The sequence below is a fragment of the Lissotriton helveticus genome, chromosome 7 (assembly GCF_964261635.1).
Source record: "Lissotriton helveticus chromosome 7, aLisHel1.1, whole genome shotgun sequence".
In the NCBI taxonomy this organism is placed as follows: domain Eukaryota; kingdom Metazoa; phylum Chordata; class Amphibia; order Caudata; family Salamandridae; genus Lissotriton; species Lissotriton helveticus.
Genome location: NC_136068.1, coordinates 1,811,396,088 through 1,811,413,519, shown reverse-complemented (window position 1 = coordinate 1,811,413,519; position 17,432 = coordinate 1,811,396,088). Strand labels below are relative to the sequence as shown.

At 44.3% G+C, this 17,432-nt stretch overlaps 1 protein-coding gene across 1 annotated transcript in view; it reads left to right on the top strand.

The window, feature by feature from the left end:
* LOC144767729 (phospholipase A2 inhibitor and Ly6/PLAUR domain-containing protein-like) overlaps positions 1 to 17,432 on the top strand; it is a 262,378-nt gene that overhangs the window by 193,661 nt on the left and 51,285 nt on the right. Inside the window, exon 3 of the mRNA XM_078651114.1 lies at positions 15,247 to 15,396. Within this exon, the coding sequence (XP_078507240.1) occupies positions 15,247 to 15,396 (150 nt within the window). The remainder of the gene's footprint in view (positions 1 to 15,246; positions 15,397 to 17,432) is intronic.

Sequence of the window (17,432 nt, the reverse complement as noted above, 5' to 3'; positions counted from 1 at the left end):
TTTGCTAAGATTCATGACTATACTTGGGCTGAGCTGCTCTGTCCCGCCTCCTTGTTCTTGGACGAGTTGCTCCTCAGAGTCCTCACCTCTGTCGTTGTTGGTGGGGGGCTGAAGTGGACCTGGGGCTGTGTGTTGCCTCTCCTTCTGCCACGGGATCTGCCCCGGCCAAACCCTAAAAAAGGCTGCCCGTTGAAGTTGTTTGTTGGAAAATTCCCGGGAAAGTTGGTCATATGAGGTCCCATGGGTTGCTGAAAAGGACCCGGTTGTTGTGGAGGGAAGAATGGGGGCATTCCACCAAACTGCCACGGGTTGGGTTGCCACCATTGTTGTTGCTGATGTCCCCTCCAGTTGTTCTTGAAATTACGTTTACCCTGACCGCGACCTCGTGTATTTGAGTGATCGCTACCAGTATCGCTCCCTGAAGAATTGTCACCTGAACTGGATGTACTGTAAGAAGACCCCTTCCTCTGACCAGCGGTGCCATATGCCGGTGGAATATAAGTGTCACTTGAGTAGGGGTATATTTTCTCAAATTTAAACTTATCCAGATCTTTCCTGAATTTGTCCATCTTCACCGACAAGGTGTGCTCCTTAAAATCTCTGTTGTTTTTATTGGATTCATCTAAGTTCTTGGTAAAGACTTTTGAACTTATGGTAGTCTTAATTTTAGACTCAAGGATTTGAATTTCTATAAGCAAGGTATCTGCTATGCGTTTAGAGGTTTGAATAATTAAAATCAACCAATCCCTGGTACATCTCCAAGCGATAAGGGCCCAGTTTTTTAAAAACTCCTTATCACCTAGAAACAACCTCGGTGTATTCGTCACTATCAGTCCCGTTGGGGCGCAATCACTACGCAAATATTGCGCCATGATGGTGCCATGTAGGGCTGTCCTTGTTTGTGATTTCTTTAGACCTAGCAGTTTTCCCCACTCGTCCTCACTTACGCTAACGACAGAGGTTAGAGATTCAGTCAAATCTGGGTGTTCTGCAAGTGCTGCCAAGAGGTCTGAATCAGAGAACGATAAACCATGATTTTCTGCCATGATGAAGAGAAGTGCGACGTTCGAGGTGCAGAAAGTGTTCAAGAAGGGCGGAAAAAGTTCTAACCACAACTATGTGACGAACTATTACTACGAACTCAACTATTCGTGGGACAAAGGTCCGCAGTTGGGGAACTGCACTCAAATAACAAAAAACACTACGGTAGAGGGGGACCTAAGGGGAGTTTAAAGACCAAGCTCTGAATACAATCCCTAAGAACCTATAAACAACAAAAGTATCAGAGGGTCTCAAAAAATGTTCCCTGAAAAATTGACAGGTCTACCACAACCAAGGAACCACAGTGATGCGCCACAGAAGTTCTCAGCAGAATGCGAGAAATACCCATCAGTCACCATACGGATCCGCCCTTCATCATTTGGGATTTTATCCGTACCACCCGTCTGAGAAAATCGGTGCCAACCACGAAGGTCAACCCGGTGGTAAGGGGGTTCCTAAGTGGATGATGGCAATGACAGTGAGGTAAGCCACTCGATGTTTAATGAGCGGCCAAAAACATGGGACTGGGGTGTGCAGTGTAAAAAGGGGTGAAAAGGTGAGAAAACCAAAACAAGAGTGTATTAAAATTGGTTAGAAAAAGGCACTAAACAAAAGTTTATTCGATGTGTGCCTGACATACCAACGTTAAAAGGCAATGTGACCCAAGGTTGTCTAGTTATGTGGACGACCTGAGGTGAAAAAATGGTCAACTAGTTTCTGCAAATAAGGGACTCTTGTGTCTTTGCATTCATCAGGACCGACAATAAAATTAAACTACTGCACCACGTGAAATACATATAGTGAAAGGAAGCACCGGGAAAACAAAAAAGTGAACATTGTCACCTGAAAGCTCCGGGTGCCCTTACAGTCTGGGTTAATCCCTGTGGGAAGAGAAAAGGTTGGGTATAACTGTCGTTAACTTCTGGGCTGACAAGAAAGTCCACCATTGTGGATCTGGCATAACATCATGTTCAGATTGTTGAAATACGGGCATTTAAAACACATATGGCCCGATATAGAAACATTCAGTAAGAAATTTCATAAGCAGAACGCTCCTCAGTCCTTACCTCGATCTGTAAGGTGGACTGGCCTCACCCCACCTGGCAGCGGCTCAGGGGAAGATGAAGCACCGCTCTAAAAGACATGTGGAACACATATCAACACACAGTATGCACAGAACAAAACACTTCATGATCTCAATGGTCAGAGAAAAGATGGAATCACTATCTTATCAAAAGTAAAATCGAGCCCAGCAATGGCGGGGCCGAAATTCCATATGGCAATGAATGCTCTCCACTACAAGGATGTAAAGATGTGGAAACAGGAGAAGGAGGGAAAGTCCCTCTTACCTATCCGTCGGTACTCCGGGGCCGGCGTCCTGGCCGTCTGGAGAGGTGACGAACATCCGAGGATAGCCTGTTTAAAAGCCGCGCTACCATTGGTCGCGTGGTCACGTGGAGCCCTTCACTGCCATTCTCAATTGGCTGAGAGTGGATGAGGCCCGCGATTTGGTTGGCTCAGTTGACTGAAGGCCAAATCAGGTCATAGGTTGATATGTAATAGGAGTCATGGTAACGGAGTCACACAACTGAAATGCGAGTATAAACATAACAATGCGCTAGCGAAGTCAAGTATTGTGGTTTAAGAAAAACAAGACTGAGGAAAAGAAAACACAGCGTTTCTGTGGCATTACCGCTGATTATAATATCTGGCTGCAAATTAGTGAGGCCAGAAGAGAGGCGGCGGTGAATATGTATAGATGGCTTGAGACTGTAAGTGAGCGGTTAACCACCGTGACGCCTGACTAAATAATGCAAAAAATTACAGAATAGCTGTGGGAATTCATTTGAGTCGTCATGAATTTGACTTTACAAGAATAAATCTTTATAGATGCAATGTCCTGAGTGTTAGGAACACCTAGGACAACAGAAAAGCACCTGAAAAAAGGGCCAGAACATGCAGCCCTATGGTGGTAAAGATGGACAAAAACAGTGGCGTCAGGATGGACAAATTAAAATAAATGGGTTGACGTCACTAAACCCCATTGGTTACATTCCTCACAGGATGGGGAATAAATGCACGGGCTTCAGAAAGATAATCACATCTCTGGAATAAACACTCAAAGACCCCTATCAAACCTGTTAGGTCAGTGTCCAGTGTGTGAATAGACGGAAGGGGGAGTGTTCAGGCCAATGAAGTGGTGCCTTGGGGTCCTGACTGTTAACTGGCAATCGTTCACAGAACGGACCAAGGAATGTCATCGTTCAATCCGTCTTTGTGAGTCCCCAATTTCAGTACCCATCTTTGTTCTTTCGTCAGCAAGTATTTGGTCACATCTGCTGTGTGTTTGGGGATGAATGGTTGCTCCAAAACAGTCCATTTAAATTCCGTGGCTAGGTGTTTCGCCTCCAGAAAGTGGGCTGTTAACTTAGTGGCTTGCCTGGCACACCTGATGGTACTCTTGTGCTCAGATATCCGTATGCGGACCTTGCGTGTTGTCATTCCCACATACTTATAGCCACAGGGGCAGATGATGAGGTAGACCACATGGTCACTATTGCAATTAGTAAATTTGATTTGCTTCCATGGTCTGGCAGTGCCAATATCGACTTCCAATGATTTCGTTGTCTGAGCACAGACTTGGCAATTACCGCAGGGATGATGTCCCTGGACAGGAGGGAGATTCCATAGTGCTCCTACCGCCCTTGGTGGATCTTCACGTGGCCTGGTGTGTACTAGTCTGTCTTTCAGATTAGGACCCCTCTTGAATGAAACCAAGGGGCGCGGAAGCGTTAAGCGTCCAGAGTTCAATATTGGCCAGTGTTTTTTAACAACACTTTGTATGCTGTTGGAGAGGCTACCGAAGGTATGGACAAAAGTGAGGCGGTCCAGATCCGGTTTGGGAGGTCTGGGTTCCAACAGTGCTTCGCGATTGTTGTTCATCGCCCTTTTCATGGACCTTTTGACAAGTTTAGGTGGATATTTTCGTGCCACTAGTTGCATGCTCAGCTCATTGGAATGTTTTTTAAAAGCTGTTTTCGTGGAGCAGTTCCTTTGAACCCGTAAAAACTGGCTGAAGGGTAAACTTTCTTTTAGTGCCTTGGGGTGGTTACTGTCAAAAAGCAGTAGGGAGTTCCTGGCAGTGGGCTTCCTATACAATTCTGATTGTAGGCCCTCGGGGCAAGACACAATTAGTAGATCGAGAAAGGCCAGACGTTGGTGTCCCATTTCAATGGTGAACTTCAGGTAGTTGTTTCTGCTGTTCAACCAGCCGAGAAATTCTAGGCATCTGTCGCTTGACCCTCTCCACACTACGAAAATGTCATCGATATACCTTTTCCAGGTCTTCAGGTTATCGATAAACGGGTTTCCATTGTTTAGTACATGATTTTGCTCGAACCAGTGGACATAAAGGTTCGCCAGACTAGGGGCGTAAACGCTCCCCATGCTGGTACCCGATGTTTGTAGGTACACTTGTTCTTCGAACTGGAAAAAATGTTGTTTCATGGCCAGTGTGGCACAAGCCATTATAAACTGGACAGTAGTGATGCTACTTAGTTCCCTGGACTCCAGCAATTGGTGCACAACATCCAGTGTCTCATCCTGAGGGATGGAGGTGTAGAGTGCCTCTACATCAAATGAGACTAAGAGATCCCTCTCAGAGTCAAATTCGATGCTAGGTAACAATCTGAGCAAGTCGGTAGTGTCCTGGAGATAAGTGGGCATTTCCTGCACCATCGGTCTCAAAAAATAATCCACAAAAGTGGAAAGGGGTTCTAGGGCGGACCTTATCCCCGAGATGATGGGGCGTCCTGGCGGCGGTCGTTGCTCTTTATGAACCTTGGGTAAGGTATAAAAGTAAGGCATCTTAGGATGTTCCGTGCAAAGATACAGGGCTTCAGCTGGTGTGATCCATCCCTCTGCAGATGCTTCTTCAACCATAGTTTTGATGTTTTGTTTCAGGTCGTCTGTAGGATCGTGACCCAAAGGGGTATAGGCATTGCCAGTGTTGAGTTGTCTGAGGCACTCGGCTCGATAAACCTCAGTGTCCAAAATAACAACCGATCCGCCCTTATCGGCTGGCTTAATTGTCAAGTCCTTGTTATCAGTAAGGGATTTTAGTGCTAGATGGTGTGATTTAGACAAGTTCTGGAAAGTCTTATGTTTAGTGCTAAAGAGGTCATCCAATTCCTTTTCAAGTGCTTGTTCATAGGCTAGGACCTGGGGAGGCATGAGATGAGTCGGTGGGGTAAAAGTAGACTTACATCTCAACCCTGTATTGACATCTTCCTCATTTTGCATAGAGGCTTCTTTATTAGCAAAGAAGAAGTGCAGTCTAATCTTCCTGAGGAATCTTGCCACTTCCAAACGGGTCTCAAACTCATCATTATGATGGGTTGGCACAAAACCCAGTCCTTTATTCAGGGCCTCTTCTTCTGTAGCAGTTAAGGTATGTTTGCTAAGATTCATGACTATACTTGGGCTGAGCTGCTCTGTCCCGCCTCCTTGTTCTTGGACGAGTTGCTCCTCAGAGTCCTCACCTCTGTCGTTGTTGGTGGGGGGCTGAAGTGGACCTGGGGCTGTGTGTTGCCTCTCCTTCTGCCACGGGATCTGCCCCGGCCAAACCCTAAAAAAGGCTGCCCGTTGAAGTTGTTTGTTGGAAAATTCCCGGGAAAGTTGGTCATATGAGGTCCCATGGGTTGCTGAAAAGGACCCGGTTGTTGTGGAGGGAAGAATGGGGGCATTCCACCAAACTGCCACGGGTTGGGTTGCCACCATTGTTGTTGCTGATGTCCCCTCCAGTTGTTCTTGAAATTACGTTTACCCTGACCGCGACCTCGTGTATTTGAGTGATCGCTACCAGTATCGCTCCCTGAAGAATTGTCACCTGAACTGGATGTACTGTAAGAAGACCCCTTCCTCTGACCAGCGGTGCCATATGCCGGTGGAATATAAGTTTCACTTGAGTAGGGGTATATTTTCTCAAATTTAAACTTATCCAGATCTTTCCTGAATTTGTCCATCTTCACCGACAAGGTGTGCTCCTTAAAATCTCTGTTGTTTTTATTGGATTCATATAAGTTCTTGGTAAAGACTTTTGAACTTATGGTAGTCTTAATTTTAGACTCAAGGATTTGAATTTCTATAAGCAAGGTATCTGCTATGCGTTTAGAGGTTTGAATAATTAAAATCAACCAATCCCTGGTACATCTCCAAGCGATAAGGGCCCAGTTTTTTAAAAACTCCTTATCACCTAGAAACAACCTCGGTGTATTCGTCACTATCAGTCCCGTTGGGGCGCAATCACTACGCAAATATTGCGCCATGATGGTGCCATGTAGGGCTGTCCTTGTTTGTGATTTCTTTAGACCTAGCAGTTTTCCCCACTCGTCCTCACTTACGCTAACGACAGAGGTTAGAGATTCAGTCAAATCTGGGTGTTCTGCAAGTGCTGCCAAGAGGTCTGAATCAGAGAACGATAAACCATGATTTTCTGCCATGATGAAGAGAAGTGCGACGTTCGAGGTGCAGAAAGTGTTCAAGAAGGGCGGAAAAAGTTCTAACCACAACTATGTGACGAACTATTACTACGAACTCAACTATTCGTGGGACAAAGGTCCGCAGTTGGGGAACTGCACTCAAATAACAAAAAACACTACGGTAGAGGGGGACCTAAGGGGAGTTTAAAGACCAAGCTCTGAATACAATCCCCAAGAACCTATAAACAACAAAAGTATCAGAGGGTCTCAAAAAATGTGCCCTGAAAAATTGACAGGTCTACCACAACCAAGGAACCACAGTGATGCGCCACAGAAGTTCTCAGCAGAATGCGAGAAATACCCATCAGTCACCATACGGATCCGCCCTTCATCATTTGGGATTTTATCCGTACCACCCGTCTGAGAAAATCGGTGCCAACCACGAAGGTCAACCCAGTGGTAAGGGGGTTCCTAAGTGGATGATGGCAATGACAGTGAGGTAAGCCACTCGATGTTTAATGAGCGGCCAAAAACATGGGACTGGGGTGTGCAGTGTAAAAAGGGGTGAAAAGGTGAGAAAACCAAAACAAGAGTGTATTAAAATTGGTTAGAAAAAGGCACTTAACAAAAGTTTATTCGATGTGTGCCTGACATACCAACGTTAAAAGGCAATGTGACCCAAGGTTGTCTAGTTATGTGGACGACCTGAGGTGAAAAAATGGTCAACTAGTTTCTGCAAATAAGGGACTCTTGTGTCTTTGCATTCATCAGGACCGACAATAAAATTAAACTACTGCACCACGTGAAATACATATAGTGAAAGGAAGCACCGGGAAAACAAAAAAGTGAACATTGTCACCTGAAAGCTCCGGGTGCCCTTACAGTCTGGGTTAATCCCTGTGGGAAGAGAAAAGGTTGGGTATAACTGTCGTTAACTTCTGGGCTGACAAGAAAGTCCACCATTGTGGATCTGGCATAACATCATGTTCAGATTGTTGAAATACGGGCATTTAAAACACATATGGCCCGATATAGAAACATTCAGTAAGAAATTTCATAAGCAGAACGCTCCTCAGTCCTTACCTCGATCTGTAAGGTGGACTGGCCTCACCCCACCTGGCAGCGGCTCAGGGGAAGATGAAGCACCGCTCTAAAAGACATGTGGAACACATATCAACACACAGTATGACCAGAACAAAACACTTCATGATCTCAATGGTCAGAGAAAAGATGGAATCACTATCTTATCAAAAGTAAAATCGAGCCCAGCAATGGCGGGGCCGAAATTCCATATGGCAATGAATGCTCTCCACTACAAGGATGTAAAGATGTGGAAACAGGAGAAGGAGGGAAAGTCCCTCTTACCTATCCGTCGGTACTCCGGGGCCGGCGTCCTGGCCGTCTGGAGAGGTGACGAACATCCGAGGATAGCCTGTTTAAAAGCCGCGCTACCATTGGTCGCGTGGTCACGTGGAGCCCTTCACTGCCATTCTCAATTGGCTGAGAGTGGATGAGGCCCGCGATTTGGTTGGCTCAGTTGACTGAAGGCCAAATCAGGTCATAGGTTGATATGTAATAGGAGTCATGGTAACGGAGTCACACAACTGAAATGCGAGTATAAACATAACAATGCGCTAGCGAAGTCAAGTATTGTGGTTTAAGAAAAACAAGACTGAGGAAAAGAAAACACAGCGTTTCTGTGGCATTACCGCTGATTATAATATCTGGCTGCAAATTAGTGAGGCCAGAAGAGAGGCGGCGGTGAATATGTATAGATGGCTTGAGACTGTAAGTGAGCGGTTAACCACCGTGACGCCTGACTAAATAATGCAAAAAATTACTGAATAGCTGTGGGAATTCATTTGAGTCGTCATGAATTTGACTTTACAAGAATAAATCTTTATAGATGCAATGTCCTGAGTGTTGGGAACACCTAGGACAACCTGGAAAAGGTATATCGATGACATTTTCGTAGTGTGGAGAGGGTCAAGCGACAGATGCCTAGAATTTCTCGGCTGGTTGAACAGCAGAAACAACTACCTGAAGTTCACCATTGAAATGGGACACCAACGTCTGGGCTTTCTCGATCTACTAATTGTGTCTTGCCCCGAGGGCCTACAATCAGAATTGTATAGGAAGCCCACTGCCAGGAACTCCCTACTGCTTTTTGACAGTAACCACCCCAAGGCACTAAAAGAAAGTTTACCCTTCAGCCAGTTTTTACGGGTTCAAAGGAACTGCTCCACGAAAACAGCTTTTAAAAAACATTCCAATGAGCTGAGCATGCAACTAGTGGCACGAAAATATCCACCTAAACTTGTCAAAAGGTCCATGAAAAGGGCGATGAACAACAATCGCGAAGCACTGTTGGAACCCAGACCTCCCAAACCGGATCTGGACCGCCTCACTTTTGTCCATAACTTCGGTAGCCTCTCCAACAGCATACAAAGTGTTGTTAAAAAACACTGGCCAATATTGAACTCTGGACGCTTAACGCTTCCGCGCCCCTTGGTTTCATTCAAGAGGGGTCCTAATCTGAAAGACAGACTAGTACACACCAGGCCACGTGAAGATCCACCAAGGGCGGTAGGAGCACTATGGAATCTCCCTCCTGTCCAGGGACATCATCCCTGCGGTAATTGCCAAGTCTGTGCTCAGACAACGAAATCATTGGAAGTCGATATTGGCACTGCCAGACCATGGAAGCAAATCAAATTTACTAATTGCAATAGTGACCATGTGGTCTACCTCATCATCTGCCCCTGTGGCTATAAGTATGTGGGAATGACAACACGCAAGGTCCGCATACGGATATCTGAGCACAAGAGTACCATCAGGTGTGCCAGGCAAGCCACTAAGTTAACAGCCCACTTTCTGGAGGCGAAACACCTAGCCACGGAATTTAAATGGACTGTTTTGGAGCAACCATTCATCCCCAAACACACAGCAGATGTGACCAAATACTTGCTGACGAAAGAACAAAGATGGGTACTGAAATTGGGGACTCACAAAGACGGATTAAACGATGACATTCCTTGGTCCGTTCTGTGAACGATTGCCAGTTAACAGTCAGGACCCCAAGGCACCACTTCATTGGCCTGAACACTCCCCCTTCCGTCTATTCACACACTGGACACTGACCTAACAGGTTTGATAGGGGGCTTTGAGTGTTTATTCCAGAGATGTGATTATCTTTCTGAAGCCCGTGCATTTATTCCCCATCCTGTGAGGAATGTAACCAATGGGGTTTAGTGACGTCAACCCATTTATTTTAATTTGTCCATCCTGACGCCACTGTTTTTGTCCATCTTTACCACCATAGGGCTGCATGTTCTGGCCCTTTTTTCAGGTGCTTTTCTGTTGTCCTAGGTGTTCCCAACACTCAGGACATTGCATCTATAAAGATTTATTCTTGTAAAGTCAAATTCATGACGACTCAAATGAATTCCCACAGCTATTCTGTAATTTTTTGCATTATTTAGTCAGGCGTCACGGTGGTTAACCGCTCACTTACAGTCTCAAGCCATCTATACATATTCACCGCCGCCTCTCTTCTGGCCTCACTAATTTGCAGCCAGATATTATAATCAGCGGTAATGCCACAGAAACGCTGTGTTTTCTTTTCCTCAGTCTTGTTTTTCTTAAACCACAATACTTGACTTCGCTAGCGCATTGTTATGTTTATACTCGCATTTCAGTTGTGTGACTCCGTTACCATGACTCCTATTACATATCACCCTATGACCTGATTTGGCCTTCAGTCAACTGAGCCAACCAAATCGCGGGCCTCATCCACTCTCAGCCAATTGAGAATGGCAGTGAAGGGCTCCACGTGACCACGCGACCAATGGTAGCGCGGCTTTTAAACAGGCTATCCTCGGATGTTCGTCACCTCTCCAGACGGCCAGGACGCCGGCCCCGGAGTACCGACGGATAGGTAAGAGGGACTTTCCCTCCTTCTCCTGTTTCCACATCTTTACATCCTTGTAGTGGAGAGCATTCATTGCCATATGGAATTTCGGCCCCGCCATTGCTGGGCTCGATTTTACTTTTGATAAGATAGTGATTCCATCTTTTCTCTGACCATTGAGATCATGAAGTGTTTTGTTCTGTGCATACTGTGTGTTGATATGTGTTCCACATGTCTTTTAGAGCGGTGCTTCATCTTCCCCTGAGCCGCTGCCAGGTGGGGTGAGGCCAGTCCACCTTACAGATCGAGGTAAGGACTGAGGAGCGTTCTGCTTATGAAATTTCTTACTGAATGTTTCTATATCGGGCCATATGTGTTTTAAATGCCCGTATTTCAACAATCTGAACATGATGTTATGCCAGATCCACAATGGTGGACTTTCTTGTCAGCCCAGAAGTTAACGACAGTTATACCCAACCTTTTCTCTTCCCACAGGGATTAACCCAGACTGTAAGGGCACCCGGAGCTTTCAGGTGACAATGTTCACTTTTTTGTTTTCCCGGTGCTTCCTTTCACTATATGTATTTCACGTGGTGCAGTAGTTTAATTTTATTGTCGGTCCTGATGAATGCAAAGACACAAGAGTCCCTTATTTGCAGAAACTAGTTGACCATTTTTTCACCTCAGGTCGTCCACATAACTAGACAACCTTGGGTCACATTGACTTTTAACGTTGGTATGTCAGGCACACATCGAATAAACTTTTGCTAAGTGCCTTTTTCTAACCAATTTTAATACACTCTTGTTTTGGTTTTCTCACCTTTTCACCCCTTTTTACACTGCACACCCCAGTACCATGTTTTTGGCCGCTCATTAAACATCGAGTGGCTTACCTCACTGTCATTGCCATCATCCACTTAGGAACCCCCTTACCACCGGGTTGACCTTCGTGGTTGGCACCGATTTTCTCAGACGGGTGGTACGGATAAAATCCCAAATGATGAAGGGCGGATCCGTATGGTGACTGATGGGTATTTCTCGCATTCTGATGAGAACTTCTGTGGCGCATCACTGTGGTTCCTTGGTTGTGGTAGACCTGTCAATTTTTCAGGGCACATTTTTTGAGACCCTCTGATACTTTTGTTGTTTATAGGTTCTTGGGGATTGTATTCAGAGCTTGGTCTTTAAACTCCCCTTAGGTCCCCCTCTACCGTAGTGTTTTTTGTGCGTTTTAGCACCCCTGCTGTTTATCATCTATATCATTGGCCTGGCTAAAGCTCTACAACAAGTGACTAGCGATGTACCAACTATCCAGGGGCTTCCATTGCCAGTTTTATTATATGCTGACGATGCGGTCCTGATGGGACGAACACCTAATGCCCTCTGCCTACTTGTTAAAGGCTTCGTCCAATACATGGAGGGCCTAGACCTGTGCGTCAATTTAAAAAAAATCTTTTATCATGCCATGTGGCCCAGGGAAACGCAAACTCAATACCATACTTATAGGGACAGACAAATTAGAATCTGTTACCTCATTCCCATACCTTGGTTTGGTTTTCGCTACGAACGGCTCATGGAGTGGGCATAAGGCCCGCGCCATGGGCAAGTTCTCGAAAGCAAACAATTCTATTTTGAGTTTGTCCCGACCTAAGAAAATAGGTGCCACTAGAGCTATTTTAAAAAGGTTTAAGTTACAGTGCTTACCAGTAGCCACATACGGGGCTGTGGTGTGGGGATTGGGAAAAAGCCCCGGCATCCAGCTAGAAGAAGGTCGATTCTGCAGGAAAATCCTGGGTGCCCCAATTTCCTCCTCTGAATTGATTTGTCACGAGGAACTTAACCTCCCCTACGTATCTGATTTTATTAGATCTAGACCAGCTCTCTTCTGGATAAGGATCTGGAGGAATGATTCAGCAACCCTAACCCAAAATATTATTAAAGACTGTCTTAAATGTGATCATGGCATGTCAATCCCCTGGCTCGCGGGTGTTTTAAAAACACTGAGCGATGTGAACAGGGAAGATCTATTCTCCGACCCTAGTAAGATTGAACTTAAAGATAAAACCGAGGTCAAACAAGCACTGTATGCACTTTATAGCTCAGATCGAATGGAAAGAGAAACTCTCAAATCAACTGTTGTGATCTATCAGAGAAATGCCTTGAACAGGAGTGATCTTGCACGATACCTCACCCAACCTATGACTAACTGGGAGAGATCACTGCTGTTCCGGCTAAGGGTGGGCTCTATAAAATCCTTGTTGGGATTCCCCCTGCGCTATCAGCACACAAAAGACTATAATCCATGCCCATGTGATGGTACCAGTAAACAGAATGACCTGCTCTTTCTATTCTTCTGTACATTTTATCTAAAATATATTAATTGGTTTTTAACTCCATATTTTAGGAAACACAGACCCCTTTCATTAGGGGAATCTTATTCAATTTTATTGTCCCTGGATACAGATGAATTAATTTTCTGCACTAGCACTTTCTTGAGACTTATCACACGTGTACGTAAAACAATGGAAAACCCCTGAAAAGTGTCTTATGAGAAATGCATCAGTTTTTAATAATTTATGAATTGCATATATTTGTTTTTACTGTGCAAATGTATGTGTTTTTATTGTGGTACTTTTATGAATTTTATGAACTTTTGAACTTGAACTTGAACATTGAGGTACTGACTTCTGCCTTCAATCCTCTCTAATTGTATTAACTCAAATGTCAACTTTATTGTTACAGAAAGCACAAATTTAGTTCGAATTAGAATCCAAATTCATTAAGAAATGCAATAATGCAATCTGCATTAAAAAAATAAGAAGTCAAAGTACAATTAAAAATTAATAACAAGTCCTACTACATAAGGAGTCCACAGCACCTAGACCTCTCTTTTACAGCAGCAGAATGTCCTCCAAACATAGCACATCTTTTAGAAAGGTGATGACAAATAAGCACATAATCTCATGTGTTACGCAGTAAGGTAACGCTAAAATGTAACTTGTGCATTAAACCAATACAACTGCTCATTTTCAAAACAACTGCTAAAAACAATGGGGCAAATTACCAACAACTAGCGATAATTATCGCTATGTTGGCTTAGCGGCAATAATTTTATCGCCGTGTTGCGGCGATTTTTATCGCTTAGGAGCCTTGCTATTATCAAGGTTTATCTCCTAAGCGATAAAAATCGACCGAAATGCATGAATATCGCTGTAAAGTCAGCGATATTCATGCATTACCGAGCTAATGCTCTTAGCCATGTTATCCACCTCCCATTGGATAACATGTCTAAGAACTGCTCAGGGCAGGTGTTAGCTTTTGGAGATATTCGCGCTTAGCGCGAATATCTCCAAAAGTTGGTAATAGGAGATAGCGATGTTAGCGAATGTTTCCAGTCGCTAACATTTTGGCACGCCCACTTTGCATGTCATTAGTGATAAATATCTCTGACATGCAAAGCGGAGCCCAAGATGGTCGCTATCTCCTACTAGCTGTCGCTAACTGGTGTTAGCGACAGCTAGGTAATAGGGAGATCATTTTATCTCCGCTTTCTTGGCTTTTAAAGCCAAAAAAAGCGGAGATAAATCCCTTGATAATATGCCCCAATATTCACTGGACAGAAACATGCGTAATGCAACTTACTACAATACACTGTGCAACATTGCTAGCACATAAACTGATGTTTAGCTCATATTCTTGTAATGTTGCAGAAGCACATCAGTTCTTACTTCAAGTGCAGAGGTAAACTGTGGCTGGAGCTGAATTTCAATAATTTTCTGAAAACTAAATGAAAACAAATTGTTGTGCACAACATTTAAACATGCACTTTTCAAAATGTGGCCTTGTATTGCATATGATAACTGAACTAACCTATGTAGTAAAACACGATTTTTCTAATGAAAACTATTTTTTCACAACAGTGACATCTGGACATCACCGTACGTGGAGGATGTACTGTTGCTTTTGATCTAAGATGATGTATTTTGATCCTCTATCCGATGAGAGTAACAATAATGGATCGTGGTGCAGTATTTTGGATCCCTTTTTTCTCTGCTTTCTCCAATTTTCTGGATAGAAATCTAGAGAACTAAGCATTACATCTAGTTTATATTGCTCAAGCGGAAGTGCCTTTGCTCGTGTGTTTACTACATATGTGTTTTCAGTTGTGTATGGGTTTTATCATATTTATGAGTGGGTAGCAATGTGTGTCAGAACTTTTTGTAATTCAGTTTTGTATGGTTTTTGATCGCCTGTGTTCCCTGTCTGCTATTTGTGGCAGCCATCTTATCAGGGGCATCCGCTATTGATTATATGCACCATCTTTGTGAGATGGGGCTGTGCAGTATGTAGCCCAGTAGCTATCAGCAGACAATCACAAAGGGGCTCCACTGTGCGGTAAACTCATAGTTCAAAGAAGAAAAGATGGTACAAGAAGGTAACCAATGAGATTAAAAAGAAAGGTGTCACGCTTCACATAAAATATCATGCACCGGATTACGTCTGTTTCCAAAACACACTAACAAGATCTAAACATTTGGGTGTTTTGAATGGGCAATGGCATTTTTTGATGAGGAGGACTCTGAACAGGACTTTTCACCATGAAGGAGTATGTGACATAATTAATAGCAAATTCTCTACCTGAGACACATTTGCTATCATGTTCTGGTCTCATCTTGAGGTTTGTGTGTCGATATCAGGAACAGTCTGCCTCTTATGATGGTTATGGAATGTGGCCATGGAAGGTGATGCCCTGAGGTTGATTTGGCAGTCTGAATTGGATTCAAATGCTATTTGTGTTTTTCTTTTCATATCCAGAGGGTGTGGGCTCAGCTTTTACTTCCTTCAAGAATTGCTCATCTACGAAACACAAGCACATCATGTACAGGAGTGCAGTAAGACATGGCTTTTATCAGCTGAAAGTTGAAGTCTGCCAAACAAGTGGCTGCAGCAAAAAGCCTCTTCATTGTGAGTATTTAATCTTTATGACATTCTCTTCTCTAACATTTGCTTTTTCCCTCTCTCAATTTCCCTTACCTTTAACTCTGCCCCAACTTTTCAACATCTTTTCCTGGCTCCTAGCTATGATAGCTTGTTACATATTACTTATTGGTAGGCCTTATTGTCTCTGTCAGCAAGCTATCTTCCAACAATCTTTAGATCCTGCTATCTTTGCCAGCTCTTGAACCCTCATCTTCTCTTTTTTTCCAATTTAAACCAGATCAGTTGAATTCAATAATGCATGATTGTATTTCCCTAGTGCCAAAGCTTTGCAGTTTCGTATTTTGGGTTTTATGACTCTTATAAAAAGGCTTTGGTAATCTTAGATTATCACAGCAGGCAGGTATGCTTCTGTACTTACTACTGTCTTCAGTGAGAAGGTTTCTTTAGAGAAGGAAGCAAATCATGCGTGAAATCACCACACTAGTTCCTTAGGCCTCATTCGCTTTGCTGACAAATGTGGCTTTGCTCTGCTCCGCACCTGTGCCATCCTCCCCAGCCCGAGAGCAAGCAAATGAATGAATCAATCAATCAATCAGTACTTGCAGCAGGCGCTTATCACCCCAAGGGTTATCCAGGTGCTGTGTGAAGTGGAGCTACTCAAACAGCCAGGTTTTGTGTCCTCTCCTGAATTTGGCATGGGAGGTGGTGGTTTGGAGATGGAAGGGGAATTTATTCTAGGCTTTAGCTGTCAGGTAGGAGAAAGGGTGTCCTCGGGTATGATGGATGTGGAGGATGGTGGCGAGGGCAGGGAGGTTCACCACAAGTTTCTGGTGGGCTGATGGAAGGTTAGGTGGTTGTACAGGTATTCTGGTCCTGTGTTATGGAGGGCTTTGTAGGCATGCATGAACAGTTTAAGTGGCATCTCTTCTAGACAGGAAGCCAGTGTAGGCTATGGAAGTGGTGGTGATGTGGGATATTCTGGGCAGGCCCAGGATAATTCTTGCTGCTGCATTCTGGATTGTTTAGAGGTGCTTGAGGAGGAGGGTGATGGTTCCAGCGTAGATAGCATTACCATAGTCAAATCAACTGGGGAAGAGGGCTTGAGTGATAGTTCTTCTGGTGTTGGTTGCGATCCATAGGAAGACTTTATGGAGCATTCTGAGGGTGTAGCAGCAGGTTGAAGCAACCAAGTTGATCTGTTGTGTCACAGAGAGCTCACATTTGAGGATGATTCTGAGGTTGCCAGCATGGGTGGTGGGGATGGGTGCTGGTCTGAGGGTAATGGGCCACCTGGAGCCAACTCATGGTGAGTTTGTCCAAAGAGGAGAACTTTGGTTTTGTCGGCATTGAATTTAAGACATATGGCTCTAATACCTTCAGTGACATCAGTCATGGCCTTCTGGAAGTTTGTATATATATATATCTAAACACGTAATTAGGGAGGGCCTAAGGGATATTTAGAGACCTGCATCGGTTGTAACCCCCATTGAAATGAAATTTAAACAACCTAGAAAACCAACGGGTCTAGCCTCTGAATCAAGCATCAGGAAAAGGAGCTAATGTCACAAACTCTGCAAAAGTACTTCTGGAAGTTTGCTCAGGTATTGTCCAAGCATAGGAGATGATGTTGAGTCCATGGTTGTGAGCGAAGGGTGCCAGTGGAGTCATGCAGAAATTGAACAGTGTGGGGCTGAGTGAGGATTTCTGAGGTAAGCCACAGATGCTTCTCTTTGAGTCAGAAGTGTACAGTGGGAGACAGATTTTCTGAGTGTGTCCTGTGAGAAAAGAGGATAGCAGCTTGAGGGCATTGCCATATAAGCTGATGTGGTCTGGTCTTTAAATGAGGATGTGGTGAGAGACGGTGTTAATGGCCACTGACAGGTCAAGGAGGATCAGGGCTGCTGACTCGCCATGCTCAGGGATGGCTCTGATGTCATCCATGGTGGCTATAATGGTGGTTTCTGTGCTGTTGTCAAGCAGAAGGCAGATTGGGAGGAGTCGAGCATGTGGTTGGAATCCTGGTAGTCTGTGAGTTGGCTATTGACAGCTTTCTACACTAC